This window comes from Rhinolophus sinicus, linkage group LG04 (genome assembly GCF_036562045.2).
Source record: "Rhinolophus sinicus isolate RSC01 linkage group LG04, ASM3656204v1, whole genome shotgun sequence".
NCBI classification, from domain to species: Eukaryota; Metazoa; Chordata; class Mammalia; order Chiroptera; family Rhinolophidae; genus Rhinolophus; species Rhinolophus sinicus.
In genome coordinates this window covers 28,173,786-28,198,255 of record NC_133754.1, presented here as the reverse complement: position 1 = coordinate 28,198,255, position 24,470 = coordinate 28,173,786, and the positions used below count along the sequence as shown (strand labels likewise).

Below are 24,470 nucleotides of genomic sequence, written 5' to 3'. Positions count from 1 at the left end.
TGAACTCAATAACTCTTCCCATCTCTGAGAAGCAGATGCTATGGTTTTTTTTATCATCATTTCATAGAAGATGAAACTGAGGCACAGAAGGGAGCCTGTCATGCCGCCAGTGAGAAGCACAGGCAGGATTGGAACAAAAGCAGCATGGGTCCAAGTCCCTGTGCTCCCTGTGGGCCTGCCCGTGAGGACTATTGGGCTCTACTGAAATGAACTAAACGTGCCCAGAAGCCCCAATCCTCTCACCAAGCCCCAGACTGGGAGCAGAGAGGAGGGAAAAAGGAAGGGAGAAGGAGGTGTGGGACAGGAAAGGGATTAAAGCAAATCACCTTGTCTGGTTTTATACGTTCGGTCATTCTAGTCACTTCCTCCTAGCCCTTATACATATAAGAAAATATCTTCCTCTTTCATCTAACTCTATAGCTACTTGCTTATATATTCCTGGCAAATATTTTCCTGTGGATTATTCATATACATACACACACGTACACACACACACATAAATGTCCCATATAAGCAATTCAAGAGTAGAAAACAGGCATTCTCTATCATTCTTCTGTGCCAAAGGTACTCAGCTAGGAGCCGGGAATATAAAGACAAGTGACATGGTCTCCTCCAATGAGAAGCTTCCTGTCCACCAGGGTAGTCAGGTGTGTGATTGGATGATGGCAGCATATTATAGATATGTGGAAAGAGTTAGGAGAGCACAGCCAAGGGAGAAACTAATCCCCGGGAAAAAGGCAGGAAAGGTTTGTCAGAAAAAGTGTCATGTGAGTTACAGCTTGAAGATGAAGGAGCTCTCCAGGTGAGCTCAGTGAAGTGGGGAGGGGCATGCTGGGAGAATTCCAAGCAGAGTGAACAGGATGCACCAAAGGGCAACACAATGAGGGGGTCTGGACTGACTGAGCATCAGTCAATGTTCCACAGGAGCAGGTTCTGAAGACCCATAAATAATGCGCAAAGGAATTTGTCTTTATTCTGTAAAGTGGGAATTACTTTAAAGGGGATTCACATGGTCAGATAAGAACTGTGAGGACATGGCTCATTTCACAAACTAATCAACAGAGGAAGTTGTTTGATCTTCACAGAACTGACTTTTGCTCTGGGGACTAAAACAAATTTCAAGGACCACTTGAGGAACAGGGTCAAAATTCTTCAAATTAGGAACAATATTTTTATAAAGAATGGTTTCCTTCCTTAAGTTAACAACAAAAATCTGAGCCCAGGAAAGCTCTGATGTTGATGTTGTCCTTATTAAAATCATACTGTTAGTTAAAGATGTTTTCAAAGCATTATGAGGAACCTAGCTCTGTTTATATTTTGTTTTCTGGACATTATTTGTATCTAATGCTTGTGTAGATGACCTCATTCCTCAAAGAGCAATGACTTAAAGGCAAGACAGAAGGATATTGGTAACGGGCCATATTTTATAAAGGGGACAAAAATGTATAATTTTGAGGCCTGGTCCATCCATGTTTCCCTTTAGCAAATAGGAGATAGGTTCATTTCTTTTTTCTTTTTTTCAGAGAACGTTTATTGACTACCTCCTGTTTAGTGCCAAGCACTGCATTGCAAGCTAAGATTGTGCATAAAAATAAGATGTCTTTACTCTCAATGAGGCTTATTTCTGGCCCCTGCTATAGAGAAACACCATCAGTAGAATATATCAGACATGTGCATTACAGCTGATTTCCTGTGGTTGGGTTGAAATGCTAATTATGTATGTTCATTTCTTCCACTGGAAATGTACCGCCCACACTCTCAGGAGAGTCTTCTATGTGCCCCACTGAACATTAAGTGGTAAAAGATGATCACCAACAGCAAAAGCCTGGGGTCAGTTTACCAGCACAAAATTGATACTCATTGTAACCCCCTCCTGGGAACCGAGTGTGGGCCCAGAGTGGGTCATAGCCCCAGATCCACTCAGTTGTTTGTAAAGTGAGCTGGCTTTGGAAACCCTCCAGGAGGGAGGGCTGAGGGCACAATCTAGTGATGCAATGAAACCTAGATTCTAATAATGTGGCAGTACTGGGACTCCTGGGACTCAGCAACAGCAGAGGGGCTGGCCTGGGAGGCAGCTGTAAGGCACAGACAGCTCTATGGAATAAAGTGCATCAGCAAGAGCCAGGAAGCCAAGGAGCAACTTCCTGGATACAGAGGTTGTTGTACTTCACACACATATATAATAACCACCATCAGGAGCACCATTTTCAAGTACAACAGACAACAAGAATGCATATATAATATACATGTAAGTGAGTGGATATAGACTTTTATGTATGAAAGACAGACATACTCACCTATCCGAAGTCGAATAAACAGTTTGTATGTATTTTCGAGAGATATCCTCCTGATATGCATCTTTTGGTGATTTACTAGAAATAACACATATGGACATGTGAGACCTGGGCTATTTCCCTGGTATTGATGTACATACCCGTATGAAGGTGAGAACGCACATATACCTCCTCATGCGACCTTATTATTATTATTCTTATAAGCCAGGACAATGTACCGACAGCTTTTTTTGTTTTTTTTTTAATCTGGAGAAATATTGATACACAAGCCACCTCCGAGTTGACATAAGCTGACATATTGACTGAAGTAAATAGCGAATGTGGCAAGGGATGCAGAAACAAGGGTGCACAGGAAAAGTCATCATTTTTTGTGAAATTTATGCTTGCACTTCCCTCATTTATTTACCAAATGAAAGCACTATGTAGTCTAACAAAGGAAATGCATAAACCATGAGCCTCTGCAAGCACATTCACACATACACCATTCACATACAGAACTTTTATGCGAAGCTATAGAAATTTTTATTTTTACTTGAAAACATTCAAGAAAGGTTAGCTTAGTATAAAAGCAAAAAACAAAACAAAATAAAATAAAATTAAAAAGTATAATTTTAAAAAGTTCTCTGTCCCATTTCTTAGATTGCTCCTGTCTGTAAATGTCACTTTTTCTTGGAGACAAATGAAATCTGTAAGGCATTAACCAACTGGCTGCTCATAATTGCTCCCAAGTACATATGCTACCTATGAGTATACTAGGACTGGAAGCAATATGTTCCTATTATTTTACATAGTGAGTGATAACTCCACAGCCCTCATTTGGGATTTTTTTTAATGAGAAATATCTTTCCTTCCAAACTGCCCGTAGGCAGAGTGCTGTCAGAAATAGACTCTACTTTATGGGACACAGAACCCACAATGCTACATAAGACTTTGCACATACGTAGGCATGATACTTATATCATTACTCCCATTTTACTGATGAGGAAACTGAGGCTTGAAGAGGTTATGTAGCTTTGCCAAGGCCACATGGTCAGTCAGTAAATGACAAAGATTCAATCCCAAATCTGATTCTAAGGTCTCTACACTATACTGCCCTGTCAGTGTAGATTTTAGGGAGAATTGGATTAAGCAGAAAAATCAAATTTGAGGGTTCTATTTTACAGGGTAGATTATGTGTGGGTTTGAGAAACCTTTTTCTTTTCTGAAAAGCTGCTCACTTCCTGACAATAAATGTACTGAATTTTCTGGAGCCCTCTCCCCTCAGAAGCTTTTCCCATGCTCTGCTCTTTGGCCTCCATGAAATGGGCTCTGTTTAACACATGTGTCACCTGTACCTGCATTTGCATGCCCCACCGTATGTTACCCTACAATTAGGACAATTCTTGTTTCCCTAACTCCTTGAAAATCGAATGGATTGTGAATCCCTGACCTTGGTTAACATTTCTCTCAACATTCGTCACACAACCAGGATATCTTGTGGGGCATAAGCCAAAAGTTCCACCCTTATTTCACATTAGAGGTAAACAATAGTCGATAGAACCATTTAACTAAAGTATGACTCCAAACTAGCATATAAATACTTGTGAGACTTTATAAAGCTTATTATAAACATAGAGTCATACTCTCATATGTGAACATATGTGAACATTTTCAAATGGCTATCCTGTTGTGTATACATGTGCCACATTAAAATATTATTTAGTCTGTCCACTTTTCATGATTATTTGACAACTACTTAACATTGAAAACATAAAGAATCCTATACCTAGAATTCAATATATGCTTAAATGGTCTTTTATGTGGAAAAAAAAGCAAGCCTACTCTAAAATAATAGCATTGCTTTTTAAACATGGATTATTTTAAAATTGTAAAATAAGTACAGCAAAATATTTTAAATACGTTTGTAGTACCTGTTCTCCACGTATGTCCTCGTGTACACAACAGTATCCTTTGGTCCTGCAGGCCTGCTTTCAGCATCAGAGCTGTGATACAAACCATTTTACTTTATGTTTAAAGTTTACTTACAAGAATCATAAAAATAACAAGACTATCACCCAATCCAAAAAAGAATGTTCATATAGTCCTCCTAAATGATAACCTTTGAAATGTAAATGTTAAAGTGGCACTAATCCATTTCTGCAAAATGTCTTTATGTCTCCCATTTTGTTCTTACCTTCCACTGGCTTGGCCTACTTCCAGAATACTATTTACGAAAATTGGTCACACTCAGTAAATCTGTTGCAGAGGATGAAGATTATTTTGAATATTTGTGTAATGCATTTCAGTGTCTGTTTGCCTGAGGTCCCATTTGTGTTTTCAAACTACACTTTTCCTACAAACCTCACATAAAAATGGATCTTAATGAACTAATATGATAACATCTGATTTAATGACACTTAAATCTACCTAAAGAATTCCAACACCAACACCACAACTATGGTTTTTTTTAAAAAACAATTGTAGATATTTTAAGGGAAATATCACATTTTATAGTTTCTTATCCAGATGTCATCACTTACTAATGTCCAAGTTGCTGACTCAATACTTGTGTATAAACCTGTCTAGCCACTGATAAAATTTGAAATTTCTGCATTTCAAAAGAAAGGTTGGGTTGTATGTGAGATGTTTTTTAAAAATAGAGAGTAGTCCTGTGATTTGTTATGTAATTGAGCCAGGGTACTACCTGAAATTCTTCCTGGCTGCATAAGAATATGCAGTGGTTCTAGTGGACTGGTTATTTAAAGCATCAGGAGATCCATTGACTTGGCCATCTAGCCTGAGAAAGCAAACACAAATATTTGGCACTTAAAATCTAGGCGACTTGGAAATTTTTGTTTTACCAAAATTGCGTTCCGCTAACATGAACCTCTTTATGTTTGCCTAGTTTCAGCACAGATACACAAAAAGAATACATGTACTATTTTACTCCTTCACAGAAACCACTGTCATACCTCCAAGAATAATCTTTAGGCATGTGACACATTATCAAAAGCTAGGATAGAATACATTTTATGAAAGGCAGGAACCATCTGAAATTGGTTCCAGTAACTTTTTCACAGCAGCAGTGCTATTTTAGAAGACTTTTCATGTACAGTATATCTGAAAGTTTATCAATTTAATGAAAATTATCCAGGGGTTGCTTGGAGAAATTCCAGTTTCCATTTTATTTTTAATGGAAAGCAATGCTTTGAAGGTTGCAGAAGAATTTTGACCCAGATTTCTGTTAATCTAAAAATGTCACTATGCTTAACAAAGTATAGGCATATTTGCTTTTATCCTATGAAACAGAGAAAAATCTAACGCAGGGATAGCAAAAGCTTTAGCTCCTTTTCCTCCTCCATGTTAGTAAACTCTAAAATAAGAGAGATATGAAAATCAAGAGGAGTATTTCAATCTTAATAATTTCTTATCATTCGCAAACAGACTGTCCCTTCCAATTCCAGATAGCTCTTAAAACAAGGAAAACATTTGTTCATATATTATCATCTCTGGCATATGGAAAAATCATCTTCTAGTTTTAAGATAGCTGCTTCTCAAAATATGCAGCTAAGTTAAAATGATACTAGGTGATGAGAAAGTGGAATTGATATTATTAGAAGATTTTCTAAGGTGATTATTAAAATATATTATTCCAGGAATAATAAACCTAGCTAGTAACTTTTTGAAAATATTCTAATCAAAAAATTTACAATACAAAACCCAATTTTAACAAATAGACAGCTTCAAATAACAAAGGTTGCCAGTGAGTTTGAAATGTGTTTGCATTGTCCTTGACAATGTAAAATAAAATATTATTAGTTTGTAAAATCTGCAAATAGAAGGAAATAAGTTGCAAATGGTACTGCTGTGGACGGCACTGTGTACCCCCAAATTGATAAGTTGAAGCCCTAACCCCCAAAGTGATTTGGAGACTGAGCCTATAAGGAAGTAATAAATGTTAAGTGAGGTCATAAGGGTAGAGCCTTAATCCCATAGGACTAGTGATCTTATAAAAAGAGGAAGACACCAGAGCTCTCTAGCTATGTGTGCACACACAGAGGACAGGCCATATGAGGACACAGCGAGAAGGTGGCCGTCTGCAAGCCCAGGTGAGAGGCCTCACCAAAAACCAACCCCGGCAATACCTTGATATTGGCAGCCTCCAAGACTTTGAGAAAATAAATTTCTATTGTTTAAGCCACCCAGTCTGTGTTTTTTTGTTATGACAGCCCAAACGGACTGATAAAAGTAGCATTTCCTAGTTGGGTTTATAATGAGATTAATGATAATATCTTCATTTAATTTTGATAATTGTGAATAAAACCCAAATGTTAAAAAAAAAAAAATTGAAGGTGGAACAACAAACTCTGTGATGAATTTTGTTCCTCAAGTAGTTTGGAGGATGATAGACTATAAAAAAATAGACTTTTTATTTTGGAATAATTTTAAATGTATAGAAGAATTGCAGAGATCATACAGAGAATCCCTACATACTCTTCACAACGTCTCCTAATCCTTAGATTTTACATAACTATGGTACAGTTGGCAAAACTGAGGAATTAACATTGGTACAATACTATTAACTAAACTACAGACTTTATTTGTGTTTCATCAGTTTTTCTACTGATGTCCTGTCTTACTTCTGAAACCCAAATCAGGATACCAGTTCCACATAAATATCATGTCTCCTTAGTCTCCTAAGTTCTGTGATCATTGCCAAGCCTTCCTTTGTTTTTCATGAGATGGCAATAGTTTTTACAAAGGAATTCTGTCTTGATGCTAATAAGTGATAACACTAATTTTTTAATTACTTGGAACCATAAAAATAAATGATACTTGGTGACTGATGAAATAATGTGTAGTGCTTTTAAAAATACTACTGGGTTCCATATTCACAGATATTCTGATTTAATTGGATTGAGGTACAGCTTGGGCACTGGGATTCTTTTAAACCTCTCCAGTGAGTCTGACATGCAAGTCAGAGTTGAGACCCATTACCTTAGAGGTTGGGCAGTCCAACATCACACCTAAATAAGTACTGGTTTTTAAAGTGCGGTTCCTGGACGAGCAGGTGATTCTGACATACACTAAAGTTTGGGAACCCGTACAATAGGGCACTCTGCCAAAGTGTTTCTCTCATATGCCTTGGATAATATTCATAAAAGATAACTCATGACTTACAATGTTTGTCAATTGACAGCTTTATTGTTAAGAAGTTATCCTTCATTGAAATAAAGTGCTGAATTGTAAATTCCAATTAATAGTCATAGTTGTGTTTCTCAATTAAATAACAACTCTATAAAATATAAACCTAAACACTGTGTGGGATCTTACAGAATTAAAATGGGATTACACTTGAGAAACTGTTTCCTGCAGTGGAAACTCTCTTTAAAAATTTACCTATCTGGAACTCTCACACACTGCTAGTGAGAATATCAAATGGTAGAGCTGATTTGAAAAACAGTCTGGCAGTTCCTCACATGGTTAGACATGAAGTTACTATCCAGCAATTCCACTCCTCGGTATATATCCAAGAGAAATGAAAGCAGACTCCACAGAAAAACTTATATACAAATGTTCACAGCAGCATCATTCACAATAGTGAATTACAATCCAATAGTGGAAATACCCCAAATGCCTATCAGCTGATGAATACATAAAGTGCTGTATAACCATACAATGGAATACTATTTGGCAATAAAAATAAATGAAACACTGATTCATGCTACAATAAGGATGAATTTTGTAAACATTATGCTAAGTAAAAGAGGCCAGTCACTAAGGACCACATAGAGTATGGTTCAATTTACATGAAATGTCCAGAAGAGGCAATTCATAGAGACTGAAAGTAGATTAGTAGCTGCTTGGCATAAAGTGCTGGGGGGGAAATGATGTGTGGCTGCTAATGGACATAGGGTTTCTTTTGGAGGGGATGAAAGTAGTCTAAAGTTATGGTGGTGGTTGCACAACTCTGAATATACTAATTAGAAAACACATATTTACTTGGGCATCCACTTGCTATACAAAGTGAGTACATTCATAAAGCGAATCAAGTCTCAGTTTAGCAGACGGGCCCAGCCAGGACTCTTATTTATATTTCCATTGCCTTATTAACTTAACCTTAGCAACCTGAGATTAAACAGCAGAAAATGATTTCACCTGATAACCATCCATATCATTGCAAACTTTATAAACTTCTTTTTCATAAAAAATGAAAATATATTAAGAGCTTACCATTTTGTATCATATATTAGGGTTTACTTCTATAAAACTATCAAGGTCTTGCATCCTTGTAAAAATAACAAATTCAAAATATATAAAATGAAGCACTCTACTGTAGAAAAGCAAAGAGAGAACACTTGGGTTCATTGCATCTCTCAAATTTACTAACCTTATCAATTCTCTTACTCTCTGATCCTCAGTTTTCTTTCTGTTAAATATTGACCATTTTGAGAGCCAAGTAAACTTTCCTTTCTGTAGACTGAACACATAGGAACAAAACTTGGGGACAGAGGCTTCTTTTTTTCCCACCCTTTCTCAAATGAAAATTTTATTACAGTTGTTCTGTCAGTGCTTAGGCAGTGGTTACGGTTACTATTTAATTTGTAAATAGCAGAACTGAGAAAAATCATACGTGCGCAGGATTGCAGTAGAACTATAGGAGAATGGATAGCACCTGGAAAGAGAACTCAGGAATCCACCAATGGTTGTGTGGTGGTGGTAGTTACAGCCCCTGGATGTAAGAACTGAACCTGACGATCACCATCCCCCGGGGAGAGAGTGGTGGGGGATGTATATGTGATAGTTGGATCACAGCCAGCAAGAGGCACAGCTGAAATTGCAGAAAGGAAAAGGGGAGTATGTGCACCTGAGAGTCTACCAGGGTGTTTTCCACTTCTACACTTTCTGTGCAGATGGTCACACCCACATTGCCTTGGTGAAGGCCAGACACGCCATGGAAAGCTAGAGTCAGCTGAAGTTATGAAGAAGCAGAAACTGGGCAGCAGCAAAAGTTTTTGGTTATCAAAAAGATGAAGAGCAGAAAATAAGGAAGCAAATAGTTGGGAGGAGCAGGAGAAAAATAGGCAGAAGTCAACACAGAAGAAGTAGCTGAGTTATATTAATGACAAAGCAGTAGGGTTCTTGTTCAGGTTTTCCTGATGGAATGTCCTCTGGTCAAGAATGAATGACCTTTCCGTTCACGCACCGTGAAGCCATGCTATCATTCCTGCTCTTGAATTTTGATGAAATTCTATTTCCTCATTAATCCTTCCACTAAACCCCCGTTTCATGTGCAAGTTCAACTGAAACTGGAGCACCTTTCAAATCGTGTTAAATGGGAACTTCCTTAGTTATACCTAATCATTGACTTGTATTTTTTTTTACCTTGATCACTTCCAAGTAATATTTGAATGAGATTCGTTAATTGTAAGCCCAGTCCTACTCCCAAAGCAGTGGATGTTTTTCCAAGATAAATAGATCTTATTGAAAATGTATCCTTTCTTATTTTATCAAAGGCTTGCTTGGGATCACAAAAACAGAAGGCAGAAGATAATTTGGGGAATTAAGGGAACAGAAAAAAACTGCCTACCTGTTAGAGTCAAGAGCCTTTTATACACATTATGGGGGGGGGGGGGACTGACCCAGCTCTTTTCCTGATTTTCCATTCTCTGAACAAAATATCAACAATATCATTTCTTTACATTATGTTTTGTTGTTGTTAACTGAAAAGGCAACTGCACCTTAGAAAGGTACAGAATAGGACCTTATTGTTCTTAGGTCACCCCCACATGTGGGGGGAAGAATCGCTAAACAGAAAATTATTTTTAAATTCTTTCCTAATTTAAACTGTCTGTAACAACAAAAAGGATAGCTTCTATCCTAATTTCCCTGTAAAAGCAACTAAGGTATAATAGTTTTAAAGCCATTATACTCTGTGGTGAAAATAAATTTCAAAATTAGGTCCCGTTTTGTAGCTGTCAGGAATTCATGTATTCTTTTAGCACTAGGTATCCAACAAAGATATTCTCAGAGCGCTTTCTGCACCACTGAGAGCCTACCAAGCTATGGTAAGTACATATAAATATTCACAGCCCAAGTGCAGAAATTTGAATTTCCATGATGCCTTTTACACTAAGCAATAGAATAGCAGCAGGCCCTTAGTCAGAAATTTTAACAGAATTTGAATTTTGTTATTTTTTTCTATTAAGCTATTAAGTACCCTGTACATTGCTTTTTGTGTATTTAGATATTATTTATATTTAAGTACCATAATAAGTTCAACTCCTCAGAAAATCTTCAAAGTTTGCATAATTTGTGCAGGCTTATCAGGAATCCATAAGACAAAAGTAAACTATAATAAGTCTTACCTTCCATTCTTATTTTTAGGCACATTAGAATTTACTTCAATTAAATTTTCCCTGTCCCGGCCTCTACAGAAAAAAAAGAAATACACACACACACACACACACACAATTTAGTTAAAATATAATTTTAGGAAATAAACATTAAAATAAAACTTGAAAAATCAGTACATAATCTTAGACATAGTCACTGTGGTATACAGAAATGGGACATTGAACTACTGATGTATACAACTCAACTATGAGAGCGTGGGTTATGGATGCTGCGAGAGAAAATAAGGAACTAATTCCTTGGAAGGTTTGAGAAATCTGGTCTGAAAAGAAACAACTGATTTATATTCACATTCCGCTAACATTCAATGAGTACCAACTTTGTGTCACAAAGTACTGTGTATTTCCATATCGATTATCTCATTCCGATCTCACAAAATCTGGCAGGACAGCATCTGGGGCTCAGAAAGGATACATGAATTTTCCAAGGCCAATTAACTAATTTGTAAAACAGTCAAGATTTGGGGCCAAACCACCTGTCCACCTAAAATCAATTCTTGAATATTTAGACTTCATTCTAGCTTTTTGGATCACAGAAACATGAAAAATCAACCCTAATTTGAATCAACAATTCAAAATGTGCAGGATGAATGGGACAATTAGATTTTTTAATTTGGGGCTACAGTTGTGATATAACACACTTTCAAGAGATACAATGTCCTCTGTTATGTTACTTACATATTAGTTATTTACAGTATATATTTGCTATAACACTGGTAATCTTTGATTTTTTTTTTTTTTTCTCATGAGTTTGAAAAAGACTTTGTCATGAACCTAGTCCCTTGGGCAAGTTAGTCAACGTGTCTAAGCTTCCTTTTGTAAACTAGGATAATTGTATCTAATGTGATACATTTGTTGTAAAGAATGAGTTAATGTAAATAGAGTTTTTGGACACAATAACTACAATTATAAGTGAACTGAATAAGCATAAATTAATGATAGTTAATAGAACTGTAGTGGCACAGCAGCAAGTGTTACTGATTCCAAAATTTTCAGATTACTTTTTCATTTTTCTTTCTGCCCTAATTTTCATATCTTTAGAATTAATTTCAGTTTTTATTAATCTCCCTTCTCCTGATCCTGAATAGTAGATTTAAATAAGGTTATATTACCTGGAATCAGTGTATGGACTCTCACACACAAAATTAATACTGACAAAGTGGAAAATAATATAAAAAGTTATCTTATATGTGGAATAAGATTTAATACTCTCTTTGTATAATACCCAAACCTTCAATAATTGATAAATCTGCAAATTAGGCAGCATTCCATCGCTACACTTACACATTTAAAATATTAGCTTCACGTTTCTGAAAACGTAGAAATCAGTTAAATTATTTTGTAATGTGAATTATAGTAGAAAATATGCCAATTAATATATGTAAAGTACAGGATTTCAGAAGTCGCTCAGAAGTATCAAAATCATTTGATTCTGTAGCCTGAATGATGTAAAATTCAAACTGACTTCCTCAGTGTAACTGCTAGAACTGTGTAAGGAAACCTCCCCATCACCTCCTTCAAATTCAGAGGTGGAGACAGAAGGCTTGGCATTTGCATAACCCCTGATGGTCCTTCACAACCTACTAGAGCCACCTTTTTGGCCGCAGGGGCCCCCATACTACCTTACAGCTGCTCCAAAAGTACTTGTGGAAATTAAGTTAAATCACCTTAAATTCTCTTTTCCTTCTTCTCAGGGGGAAATCTATTATTATCTTAGCTAGCTCAGGGAAAAGACATTAAAGGGGCCCCAAGGGGAAGCTATTAGACTCGAAAACTTCAAGGCAATCATGGTGCACTCCACATCTAGGCACCATGATTGTGGAGAAAAAAGATCAGCCAAGCAAGTAATGGACATTTCATCTCTTTGTGTCAATCACCCAGAACCTGCCAAACTTCGCCCCTGAATGGTACGTATTTCTGTCCTTTTTTACACAGCTCCCAACCCTGGCTTTGTTTCCTTGTTTTGGGATGTTATTATCAGAGGAAGTGAACCTGCCATCCACCACCACTATATTCATACATTGAAGTCCTAGGGACAGTATGTCAGAATGTGGCTGTATTTGGAGATAAGGTCTTTACAGAGATAACGAAGTTCAAATGAGGTATTAGGATGGGTCCTAATCCAATATGACTAGTATCCTTATAAGAAGAGGAAATTTAGACTCAGACACACACAGATGGAAGACAGTGTAAAGACACAGGTGAAGACAGCCCTCTGCAAGCCAAGGAGAGAGGCCTGGAATAGATCCTTCCCTCTTGGCCTCAGAAGGAACCAGCCTTACTGATATCATGATCTCGGACTTCTAGCCTCCAAAACTGTGAGGAAGCAAATTTGTTTTCAGCCACCTAGTCCACGTCTGTCCTCACAACATGATTCCGTTTGGTTTCTCAGCCTCAGGCTGGTCATCCTCACTTCCTCTGCCCTTTTCCCTCCTGGCTGCTGCAGACACTGCATCTTTGCTCTGCCTACACCTTTCTCCCCTCCCCCACCTCCACTCCCTCCCCACCCTCCTCCAGGAACCACGTGTTTGGACCCTAGCTATTGTGAAGGAGAAACTAGAATCTTACAAATGCAACAACTACAAGTAGATAACTCCGTATCGGAACCTATGCATACACACCTTCAAAGAAGCATACTCCCAATGTGATATAATTGTGACTCATCAAATAAACCATGTCTTTAGTGCTTTTATAGAAATATTGTTGTTTTTATTAAACAGTAGCACATATCATTTGGTAGAGTAGATTATATTTTTGTGAATAATCTATATTAATATTTAAAGGAAAATGAGGGAGTGTCCTTCTCATTGCCAGATGGGATGCTGCCCAATTCATGAATCACTTAATTAAAGCCAAGTAGCTCTTCAGATTTACTCAGCTGAATTTTGTTTTTGTAACAGGTGTGACAACTGTGATTTCCCCAGATAGTTACCCAGTTGTCCCGGCACCATTTATTGAGTGTTCATCTTTTCTCCATTGACTTGAGATGCTTTCTTTATGGCACATTAAATTCTTAGACTCAAGTCTGTGAACATTCTGCTTTGTTCTCTTTATTTAAATCCTAGTGACCGTACTATTATTGAAGGTATATAATATCTGTTAGGGCTATATCACTTTTCTTCTTCAGAAATGTTCTCACTTACTCGCTTTTTCATGTGGACTTTAGAATCTGATTGTCTATTTTTAAAATCCTGTTATTTCTATTTTTAAAATGAAGCATTTTGGAAGCAACGCCACCTTCCACCCCACCCCAGTCTATACACAATGCTTGGAGCTCTTTCTCAGCATTTAGCTCAGTACCTGGCTAGAGTTAGAGGACTAACTATTTGTCGAGTAAACAAATGAATAAAATAAATAATAAAGCAAAATAGAAAGTTCCAATTTATGAAAAGTAAAAGCAGTGTATTTGCTTTGGTTGTTCACCCTGACTGATGTCATCAATAGATTTGAAGATCCAATAAAAGAAGTTCAGATTGCTCATAAGCTTCCAGGCTGAAGGATGTAAAAATAAATTTCACTCTTTAATTAAGACCACATCTATTGCCTCGTGTCTTTTACACTGTGGTAAAAGATGAGGAGCTGTGAATCAAAGTGTGAAAAAAAGATTTTTATAGAAGCCCAGCCAAATGCTTCAGGGTGAAGCAAAAGCTTGATTCCAAACCCTTTCGGTGGCAGTTGCCGTGGAAGGAAGACCTTATAATTTTATAGTTTTATTGAGCAGCTGGAATTCACCACCCCAAAAAATCATCAGTTCTCTGTGGATACAGTGAGAAATGCTGAAAAAGAAATTTGTGAACCACAGCAACTAAAATGCTTTTCTTTACGTAGATTTCAAAATGTTTAGGAGAAAATGAGTTCCCTGTTATGTAGCCATAGCACACATTTTGAATATAAGCATTTATCTGCATTGTCATCATGCAATTTATTTTCCACTGTTTCATGAAGGAATGTAACATTCCTTTACAGAGCAGATTAAGGGGAAAAAATGGAGATTTTAGGGCCCAAAGCATTATTGTCTCTTTTTAAATTAAATTTATTGGGGTGATTGGTTAATAACATTGTGTGAGTTTCAAGTATGCAATTCTGCAATTCATCGTCTGTATTTTGCACTTTATACTCACCACCAAAGTCTAGTCTCCTCTGTCACTATATGTTTGACCCACTTTAATTATTGTATCTTATTACACAACTCTTCCTAGGATGAACTCTATATGAAAGTTATCAGCTCACTGCCAACTCTCTTCCGCTCTAACAAGGGCATGAGAGGTATTTATTAAAAGCCACAGTATGTTTTTCTCTCTACAGCTTACTTAAATTGCTTTTGTAGAGTATCAAACACATTTGTAAAATTAAGAGCCTCCATATAAAAATTTTACAATCGTATTTCTTTTATGCCAAGAAATAAATCTTAGGCATTAAGCTTTAGTTCAAAAGGAATATTTGTCTCTCTAAAAGTATAGGATAAGTGAGATAACTGGTGTAATTCTTCAGCTCTATTGACATTGAATGGGCCTAGCTTTATATATTTTTATAATTCTTTTCAATGAGAGTCTTAAAGATTATATGTTAAAGAAATTAACAGGTCCCTAAAGAAATTGGACAATTTAGGTATTTTAAATATAAGATGTGACGAAGAATTTTAGTGACTCTAATTCACCATGAGATTATGCCACGGGCAAGAGATAGTCACTGGCGAAAGGAGATCATTTAGAAGATAATCAGATGTCTTCCGTCTGGTTTTACTCTCGCTGGCTCAGAATGTTAGAGGTGGAAAGCAATAGGTGTTATCTAGGTGGATGAATATAGGGCCTTGATTGGTTTGAGATTCAGGATTTAATTCATAGACTACTTATTAAGAACCTAATACGTGCCACACTTTGTGATATGCACTGTAGATAAAGAAGTGAACATGACAGAACCAATCTTACCCTTAAAAATCTGATAGTTGAACAGAGATGATTAAATAATAATTCCCTCTAAGAGACACATGCTATGGGGTAGGAAGGATAGAGAGCTGGGGAACATCTAGAAAGACCTGATGTAAATGTGGAGGATTGGGGATGGGGTGGGGAGGTCGGGGCTTCCCAGAGCCTGAGAGAGAGAGAGAGAGAGAGAGAGAGAGAGAGGCCAAGCTGAGACCTAAAGGATGCGAAGTTAACCCTGCAATAGCAATGGAGGAGGAGTGAGGGGTGTGACCAAGTGGGGTGGTGGTATCTCTGCTTGTGAGTTGAACATGATAGAGGATGCAGTGAGGAAGCCTGTGGGGGGGGGGCAGGCTGAGGTGGGCTTTGGAAACCAGGTTAAGGAGTGTGGCCAGTATCCAATCGATGGCAATGGGAATTAGAAAAATGACGTGATCAGATTTGTTTCAGAAGGTCACCCACTCCCTCGTGTGGCAAATGGATTGAAGGAAAGAAGGTACTACAGGCAGCAGAGGGATCATTAGGAGATTGAACAAGGTCTAGACTGTTATAGTTGTGGGGATGATGAGGTGTCTCTGTTCACGAGACAATTAGGAGAAGCATCCAAAGTGACCTATTGATCAGGGGAAATGAAGCAATGGAAAGAGTCAACGCTGCCCACTTCCCCCCCCACCCCCGCTTTCTGTTTTGAGCAGAAATATGAGAAATACGCAATAGAAAGATACAAAGGAACTCTCCTCTGGTGGGAATACTAAAAACTTGGAGGTACGCCTTAGCAAATAGGAAATTCTTAAAAAGATGGACATATAATACCACAAATAGTTCAAAATACTTTTTTCTACTTCAGATGAAGGATGCTTTTTCTAATTATAAAGGCCTAAGTAAGTGTCACTAGATGCTTCTCAATATTTGTTTGGGAGCAGCAGTTTATAGGCTACAAATAATTGATTATCTCTCTTTAATATCTCTTAGTTCATGAAAATATGAAACCGTCACTGCTAAAAATCATGTGGTTTCTCCCTGAATAAATGAAAATTCTCTTCACATCTGCAATTGTTCAGGTTATTGTGTTCCTAGGGGCCCAGGGACACCTCCTCATCTTCTGATCTGTGACTGAAGCTTATTCCGCCCCTAACTGTGAATTAAATATACAGCTATTGGAAATGTCAACAAAGTCACATAAAAAGAACTCTGATTCACAGATGTTATATTATTAAATAATCAGTATTCATGTCACACTGAATTGGATATAAAAGTGCCCTGGCTGTTATTCCCACTGGGAGGCACTTTAAAATGTCCCTTCTCTTTTCCCGCTGAAATCAAGTGGGCGGCATAGATGTTTTATAGGTACAGGTGGCTGAACCAATGCAACGAAGTCACATTTTTTTCAAACAGGCAGCTTAGTCTTTCTTGTTTGTCTTGTTCTGGGATAATTCTTGAACATCCAAGCTGATTATCATCAAGTCTGGTGTAACTACTACAAAAGTATCAGCCCTCACTTAGGTGACATTTGTGACTCAAGCTACCATCTGAAAACAACAAGATGGCCAATATTTTTAAATTTTTTAAATAGTAATCCTATCTGTATAAGAAGAATGTCTTCTTTTCATAGGTATTTTATTAGGAGTTGCTGAAATACAAACTACCTTTTTATAGAATGAGCCTTTTCTAATAAACAAAAGGCAAAACTTGCATGAGAAAGTTACCATTGTCTGTCAGCATATTCGCTAGAGGGAGGGAGGGAGGGAAAGAGAAGGAAGTTAGAAGAAGGAGGGAGTGAGAGAGAGATTTTATGGAATCACCCACGGAGGGAGAAAGTGGCTACCGTAGCCACTAGTTATTCCTAACAGTAGCCAGTTAGTTATTCCACATGTAGTTATTAAACCTAATCACTTCCACCATGGTTGGAAACGTCCTAAAACTGTTACAAATAAAAAAGAAAATCTGCCCCAACCAATACCACTATGAAGAAATGGTTCTACTTAGCAAAGCAGGGTTGACACCGAAAGTCTGCTGTTATTTCCACTATTAGAAAACCTCTATGAGACAAGTACTTTGTCTCCTCCCTCTTTAACAGTAATTTTCTAGGGTAAATGTATCTAATTGCAGTCTTTTAACTGCCAGGGCGGGAGAGGGATTAGAACGGAAGGAACCGTATGGAGAATGAAGAATGGAAAGAAGACAGTCTGAGCTATTTTAGTCACAGATTCCCCCCCCCCCCCCCCAGGTAGTGACATCAGGAGTGGAGTGCAGGTCCAGAATCTGTTTTCTTTCTTGATAAGGTTGTTTCATAGCTTTGAGCTATAGTTTCTTCTTTTATAAAGTAGGGCGTATGAATATATTTCTCATGGGGTTGTTGTGAGGATTAAATGTATATAAATTGTCAGTCACACCATAAGTGCTTAACAAACGCTACTTTCTAAGTAGTAATTGCTTTTCAACTGTCTTTGTACATTCTTGCTTAAGACCCAAACACTGTGATAAAAACATACAAACAGAGAAAGCAAAAAGAAACACTAATGAAAAAAACCCCAAAAAACTAGGAGACACAAGAGCTAGGTTATGAGTATACCACACAGTCCTCTTTCGCCCAGTGGGTTCAAAACACTTTTTGTATGTTCATTTGCTTTCTTCACCTCAGAATATTGAGACTGTGATTCCTAGCTATATATTTATTATGATAAAATTTCAGGTCAGCAGAACAATTTTGACTTTTAATGTAATATACTCTGGTGCATTATCTGTAATCTATTAATAAAGCCCTTTAGGTGAACAATATGACATAAAGATAGTGAATTATAAGATATTTGCAGAACTCAAAATGGAAGCTCAAGGTTAGAATCTGCCTTAATATTTTGTGAGCTCACAGTAGCTGTGGGTCTGTAATTTTGAACACACTGAATATCCTTTCAGATTCTCTGTAAGTATCTATGTAAACTATCAGTTTGGTTCAGCTTCTCCATGATATTTTTCTTATTGAATTTCACCTATTGTCATTTTATTTCACTTTATTTCCTATAGAAAACAAACACAAAGTTGTCTTAGCACAAATAAGAAGTACAGAAATGAGTTAAAAATGGCACAATCGATTACAGAACGATGCAACATGTTTCCTTGCTGACCGGAGACACGTGGGTTATAAATGTGTCCTCATTTGAACACTAAGGAAAAATGAAAGCCTTCTTTAGAGAGAAAGAGAGAGAAAGGAAGGGAAGGAAGGAAAAAAGGAAAGAAAGAAGGAAGGAAGGAAGGAAGGAAGGAAGGAAAGAAGGAAGGAAGGAAGGAAGGAAGGAAAAATACCTAACCCAGAACCTTGTGAACACGTCAAGACAGTGAGGTAAATTCACTTACCTCTCCATGTTTCTGAGAGCTGCAGGTTTGACTTTAATAAGATTGTCCAAGTCTTGGCTATTCAAAAAGAGAAAAGAAAAAAAAAAAGTTCAGATCAGTGAAAGGTTTCTTTGGTTGTGCTAGTTCAATAAAGCAATATTATAAACCCACTCTACCCAGGGACAACAGGCAGATGAAAACATGAAATGACTACTTTTATGTGATTACCTCTGATTGCTTCTGATTGCTGCAGGCTTTACTTTGATGAGGTTATCGAGATCCTGGCTTCTTTAAATAGAAAAAATGAAAAGACTGCCGATTAATTATGAAGGTCTTTTGGTAAGATCATTAAGGTTATAAATCTGCCTGAAATAATAAAACAAAATATTGCTCTTGACAATAGCCCCAAAATTAATATAGTTGTATTACCTTCGGTGGTTGGTGAGAGTTTTAGGATTCACTTTAATGAGCTTATCAAGATCTTGATTTCTTTAAGGGGAAAAAAAAATTAAAGCAGCAAGGTTAGAGATAACGGGATGAAGTTGGTTGGAAATAGGAAGAACGAATTTGATATCTTATCATTTAGTTTGAGACATATTGGTTTAGCATGGAACAGCCTTGAAATAAGTTTTCTAACCAATCTGGGGGAGGATGAATTATGCTGGATCGGAAGAAAAATTATTCTGACTTCACACGCTTATTGCCAGAGCATATCTACCGTATGTGTTCACAGCAAACATCTGGTGAGTCACAACTTCTCAGCCTGGAATGTTTTAACATTATGAAGATACAAACTGATTTTAATGTCCTTGTTACTTTAAAAATCATATTCACCAACTAAATGTATGTATTTTAAAAAACAAAAAGCTCAAAAATTGGGATTACACTTAACATGAGGTTTGAAAGAGAGTTTTAGCAAGCCACCAAAATTGAGTTTTCTTTCCTCTGTGATGACTAAAAAGCCAAATTAAGCTCAGGTGTTCATGACCGGATTAGTTAACATCCTCTGAAAACTGTCTGATTCCTAGTTGAAGTCCTACCGGTTTCTTTTCCTAGTCACAGAGCAGTGTTTCCTCCCATGTGGTTTGCTGTCATTCATTGCCTCAGCATAGTACTCTGTTTTAAGGGCTGGAAAGTTGTGATTTTTCAAAGTGTTCCTCTAAATCCTTTATTAATGTTTATTCAAAGAAATGCAATCGCTTCCCATAGCAAGAAATCAAGACTGATAACATCTGCTTCCAGTACCATATTGGACAGCAACATGCCTGCACTTCTTTCTCTCCAACAACCTTTTTTCATCAGATAAAAATAAAATATATTTTACTCATCAAAAACATTGATGCTAACTTAGGCACTGAAGGGAAGCCATGTAGAGGTTAATCATCAAAAAGGCCTGAGAAAGATGTGCGTTTCCCTCCCCCAGCCCTAGACCTTTCCATAGGATGTGGTTCTTGGCTCATGGCTTCACTCAGTGTGATCCCTTCGTCATCATTCCCCAATCTCTGTGGTAGATAGGAAGCCCCTAACTGAATTTTCACTATTTTGAATTATCTTCAATAATAATATTCTCAATTAAAGATAATCAAGTGGTACCTACAAATACTATTCAAGGAATGAGTAACATATGAAAACTATCCAGAATATAATTTCCAGAATATAATTTTTGTATAAACTGATTGCAAAATCTGTCGTAAAGCTAAAGTCTGCCTGAAAGACAACAGCCTTTAAAATTAGGATAGCTTCATATGTTAGAAGAACAAATACAAAGACTAAAACTTTGTAGAAGAGATAATATGTTCAAAGGCCACAACCTTTCAATATACAAAATCAATCACAAATAGAAGAATTTCCATTTTCACTGTTCTGCTGAGCATAGAAAATTTGATTCATCCAACAGTCTAGAACATTCATATTTAAACGACTGTTTCATAAAGCCCATTCCGAAATACATGTTACAGCCCAATACTCTCTCTTTTCAGACAGACAGACACAAAATAAAACATAAATTTCATGAAATAATAGCCTCAGTGCATAAGAATTCTTATTTTATACTCTATTTAATTATTTGTATTTAATTGGGGGAAAATGCCGAATGCCACTCAGTAAATTAATTACAAGACCTCTTAATGGGTTGCAACCCACAGTCTGAAAAACACTAACTTAGAAAACATATAAATGTATGCTACGTTCGATCAGTATTCCTAAAAAGACAACACAGTGTGTTAATACAACAAAGATCTCAGTAACAGTCCTGAATTGCTTTGATTGAGAGCTTCATGCAGTTGATCTCAATGAATTGGACACAACAAATTCACAGGCTTTTTTTCAGGCCCTGGATCCCTGCAAACATGGGAATCTTTTATCTGAATTTTATCCAGGAAAAAAATGTAACATTTTTTTCTACTCAAGTTACTGCTTTCATTTATTTTACCTTGAATGTAGTGAAGGATACATTAGAATATTTAGGTATTATTACTTCCATGTATTAATAGTTTAAAAGCCTTAAAGTACTTTGTAGTCATTTGCACATTTGTGCGATTGTCATCTCTGAAGCAATCATTCAAGTGACGGTGTAAAGCAGTAAAGTACAACTCCTGGCTGTCCTACAGCAAAAGCAACAATCCCAGCTTTACAAGCTGCGCTATTCTCCGAGGTGCTCAATTAACTTGCATTTATTTTAAGATCAAAGTGTGCGTGCTATGGTTTAAAGAACAGGATTTGGGCTTGGAGATAGAATGACTCACAGAGGACTATGAAATTTTTGCCCCCGGCCTCCATATTCTCATCTGTAAAATGAATCATCTCTAAGGCTCTGCTCATCTCTACCATCTTGTACTCTAGGAATCTATGAATATGAATTTTACTGCCTATCTGTTTATTAAATTAGCTATTCAATGCCTCTGTTTCTTTTTTAGATGCAATGCACTGACAATCCATTCTAGATTCAGCAAGCAGTACATGAGTGTGCCAAAATGTAATATATTAAATTGACAACCTATTATTGTCTTAGAGTAATATCTCTGGATCCCTGGTACATAATTAGCTTTAATCTGTGATAATTGCCTGCTGTTAATAAGATTGAGTATGTCTACTGAATTCTCTTTTTGGTGCCTATGGCTTATACGTAATTATATAGTGTGCAGCCAATGGTACCTAGTTGTAAGCTTCAAACCCAGTAGGGGCGTAGTAATTATTCACTGCCTAACAGATCACAGAACTATCAGCCTTCCACTAGTTTTCTCTGTGACCCTGGTCAAATCACCTAACCTTATGGAGTCCTAATTTCCTCTCCTGTAAATTGAATAGGTTCAGCTGAAACAGAGGTTTTCAAAATTGTTCAAACTAACTGGACTATGAGTTCTCTGAGGTTCCTAACTTCCACCACCTCTAAAATTTTGCAATTTTTATATGTACCAACTAAACTCAAGAAGGAAAATCATGAAAAGATTATCTCGCTCTCTCTCCCTCTCTCTATATACATAATATATTATATATAACATATATAATGTATGCTATATATGTATATATACATATATATGTATATATACATGCACACACATATATATGTTATATATAATATATATTATGTATATAGAAATTAGCAGTGTATAATGACATAAAAAGCTTCATATAACCAGAGACAAAAACTGAATTTCACTATCTTACAGATACTACTTAAATAATTATCAAATTTTAGGTCCATAACTTTGCTGAGAGCAGCAAACCATCTAAGAAACAATGAACCTCATAAAATTTCCACTAACTACTTGAAAACAAGGTGAATGATATTTGCTGGTGATAAGTCTAATGAAGTTCTAGATCTTTTTAAAAATTATTATTAATAAATTTTAATCAATTCCAGAGACATAGCTAGTCTAGGTGCTGTAACATAAACAGTATACAGACTACCTGTGTTCCCACCCCTATCACTTCATTCAATTGCTTTACTTGAGGTTGAAAGATGTGAAGCTGCCATTCTTTCTTGTTATTAACAAATAGATATTTAAGTTTCCAGGGAATGTGTAAAAGTTGTCATGATTTTTCAAGACTTAGTATTCAATTTCTATATAGAATGATTATAAGTCAAATAAATATAAAACATCCTTCTCTTACCCAGCCACATTTTTGACAGCTTTGGAGCTTACATTAAGAAGTTCATCAAGACCTTGTTTACTGCTAAAACAAAACAAAAGGTCACATTCAGTTGGAAATCATCAACTTTTATGACTGGCATTTTTGCTTTTCACACTTGTGAATCATCCAATGAAATCCTAGATAAAAAGTGATAAATTTATTGAGTTTCTACTTTATATACACTAGTTATCTTTTTAAAATCACCCAAACAATCTAATAAGGTATATATTCCCATCTCCCCATTATAAATAAAGAAATTGAACATCTGAGAATTTAAGACACTCCATGGGGTCAGGTACCTAAGAAGTGACTGAGGGCAAAACAGGATTGAAACCATGGCCACTGGATCCCATCGCCTAGCTCCTTCCTGCTAACACCCTTCCACTCTCTCTCTGTTCACAATGAGTCCTTATAGGTGCACAATGCTTTTCACCAACATTATCGTCACAGGAATTGAAAAGTAGCTTGGAGTTACTCTGCCATGCTTTTCTCAACTTTTGTTCCACTGTATAATGGGTCTTCACTTTTCAAGAAGACAGAAGTAAATTCAACATCATACAAAAATATTCTACTCAAGAATACGAATGTTATGTTACCGATTTTCTTAGGAGTCATTTAAAAACTAATCCTTGGGTTTGTGAAGGAGTAGAAAGCCAACATTCTTTAGTTTATTCAGTTTTATATACTTATCGTATATTAACTATAAAATTACAGCAATAAATTAGTTATGCTATTATTGCATCAAAATGAATTTCTCCATTAGCAATTATACAGAATTAGCCTCAATATTATCATTTTAAACAATATTATAATGAAATAAGTGGAAGTAATAATAAAAGAAAAATCTATACAGCATTATTACACATCAACAAATCAATGTGTTCTCATTTTTTTCATGTCCCCTTTCAAAATGTCCTTAGCCAAATAATTAACCTTATTTTTTTGCATGAATTGAAGACCTGCTCAGAAGTCTTGAATAATCTTAATAAGCTTACCTTTTGTTTACTGAGGGGGTCACTTTGATAAGATTGTTCAGGTCTTGGTTCCTAAAATAATGTTGCAAGTTTCAATAGCGGTTCAAATCAATAATAATTTGTATACTTTTTCAAACTTAATATTTAATTAAATGATTGTTGCTAATTTAAAACTTCATCATTACTTGAATTCTCTTTTTAGCCCTATGGAAAAACAGATTGCTACTATCCACTTCTTGCATAATTATGTATATATGAAAATTTATTTTCGTTTTATTCTTATTTCTTTCAAGAGAACCTCAAATTTAAATTACTCCATATTATATTTTTGTAGTAAAATTAGCGGAGGTTGTAATGTACAATATAAAATTGCTTCTCATTTCCATGTGTTCCATATTTCCCTCCCTTTCCCTTCCAAAAAAA

At 36.4% G+C, this 24,470-nt stretch overlaps 1 protein-coding gene across 8 annotated transcripts in view; it reads right to left on the bottom strand.

Moving 5' to 3' along the window:
• Positions 1 to 24,470, bottom strand: part of SCEL (sciellin) — a 98,437-nt gene that overhangs the window by 5,606 nt on the left and 68,361 nt on the right. For 3 of the 8 annotated variants that reach the window (XM_019742553.2, XM_019742557.2, XM_019742559.2), the window contains 9 exons: positions 24,069 to 24,119; positions 23,053 to 23,115; positions 19,369 to 19,428; positions 19,168 to 19,227; positions 18,961 to 19,017; positions 10,643 to 10,705; positions 4,978 to 5,070; positions 4,205 to 4,276; positions 2,298 to 2,372 (listed from right to left, as the gene is read on the bottom strand). In XM_019742553.2, coding sequence (XP_019598112.2) covers positions 2,298 to 2,372; positions 4,205 to 4,276; positions 4,978 to 5,070; positions 10,643 to 10,705; positions 18,961 to 19,017; positions 19,168 to 19,227; positions 19,369 to 19,428; positions 23,053 to 23,115; positions 24,069 to 24,119 — 594 coding nt within the window. The remainder of the gene's footprint in view (positions 1 to 2,297; positions 2,373 to 4,204; positions 4,277 to 4,977; positions 5,071 to 10,642; positions 10,706 to 18,960; positions 19,018 to 19,167; positions 19,228 to 19,368; positions 19,429 to 23,052; positions 23,116 to 24,068; positions 24,120 to 24,470) is intronic. The other 5 variants (XM_074329415.1, XM_019742558.2, XM_074329414.1 and 2 more) reach the window with 3 other exon arrangements.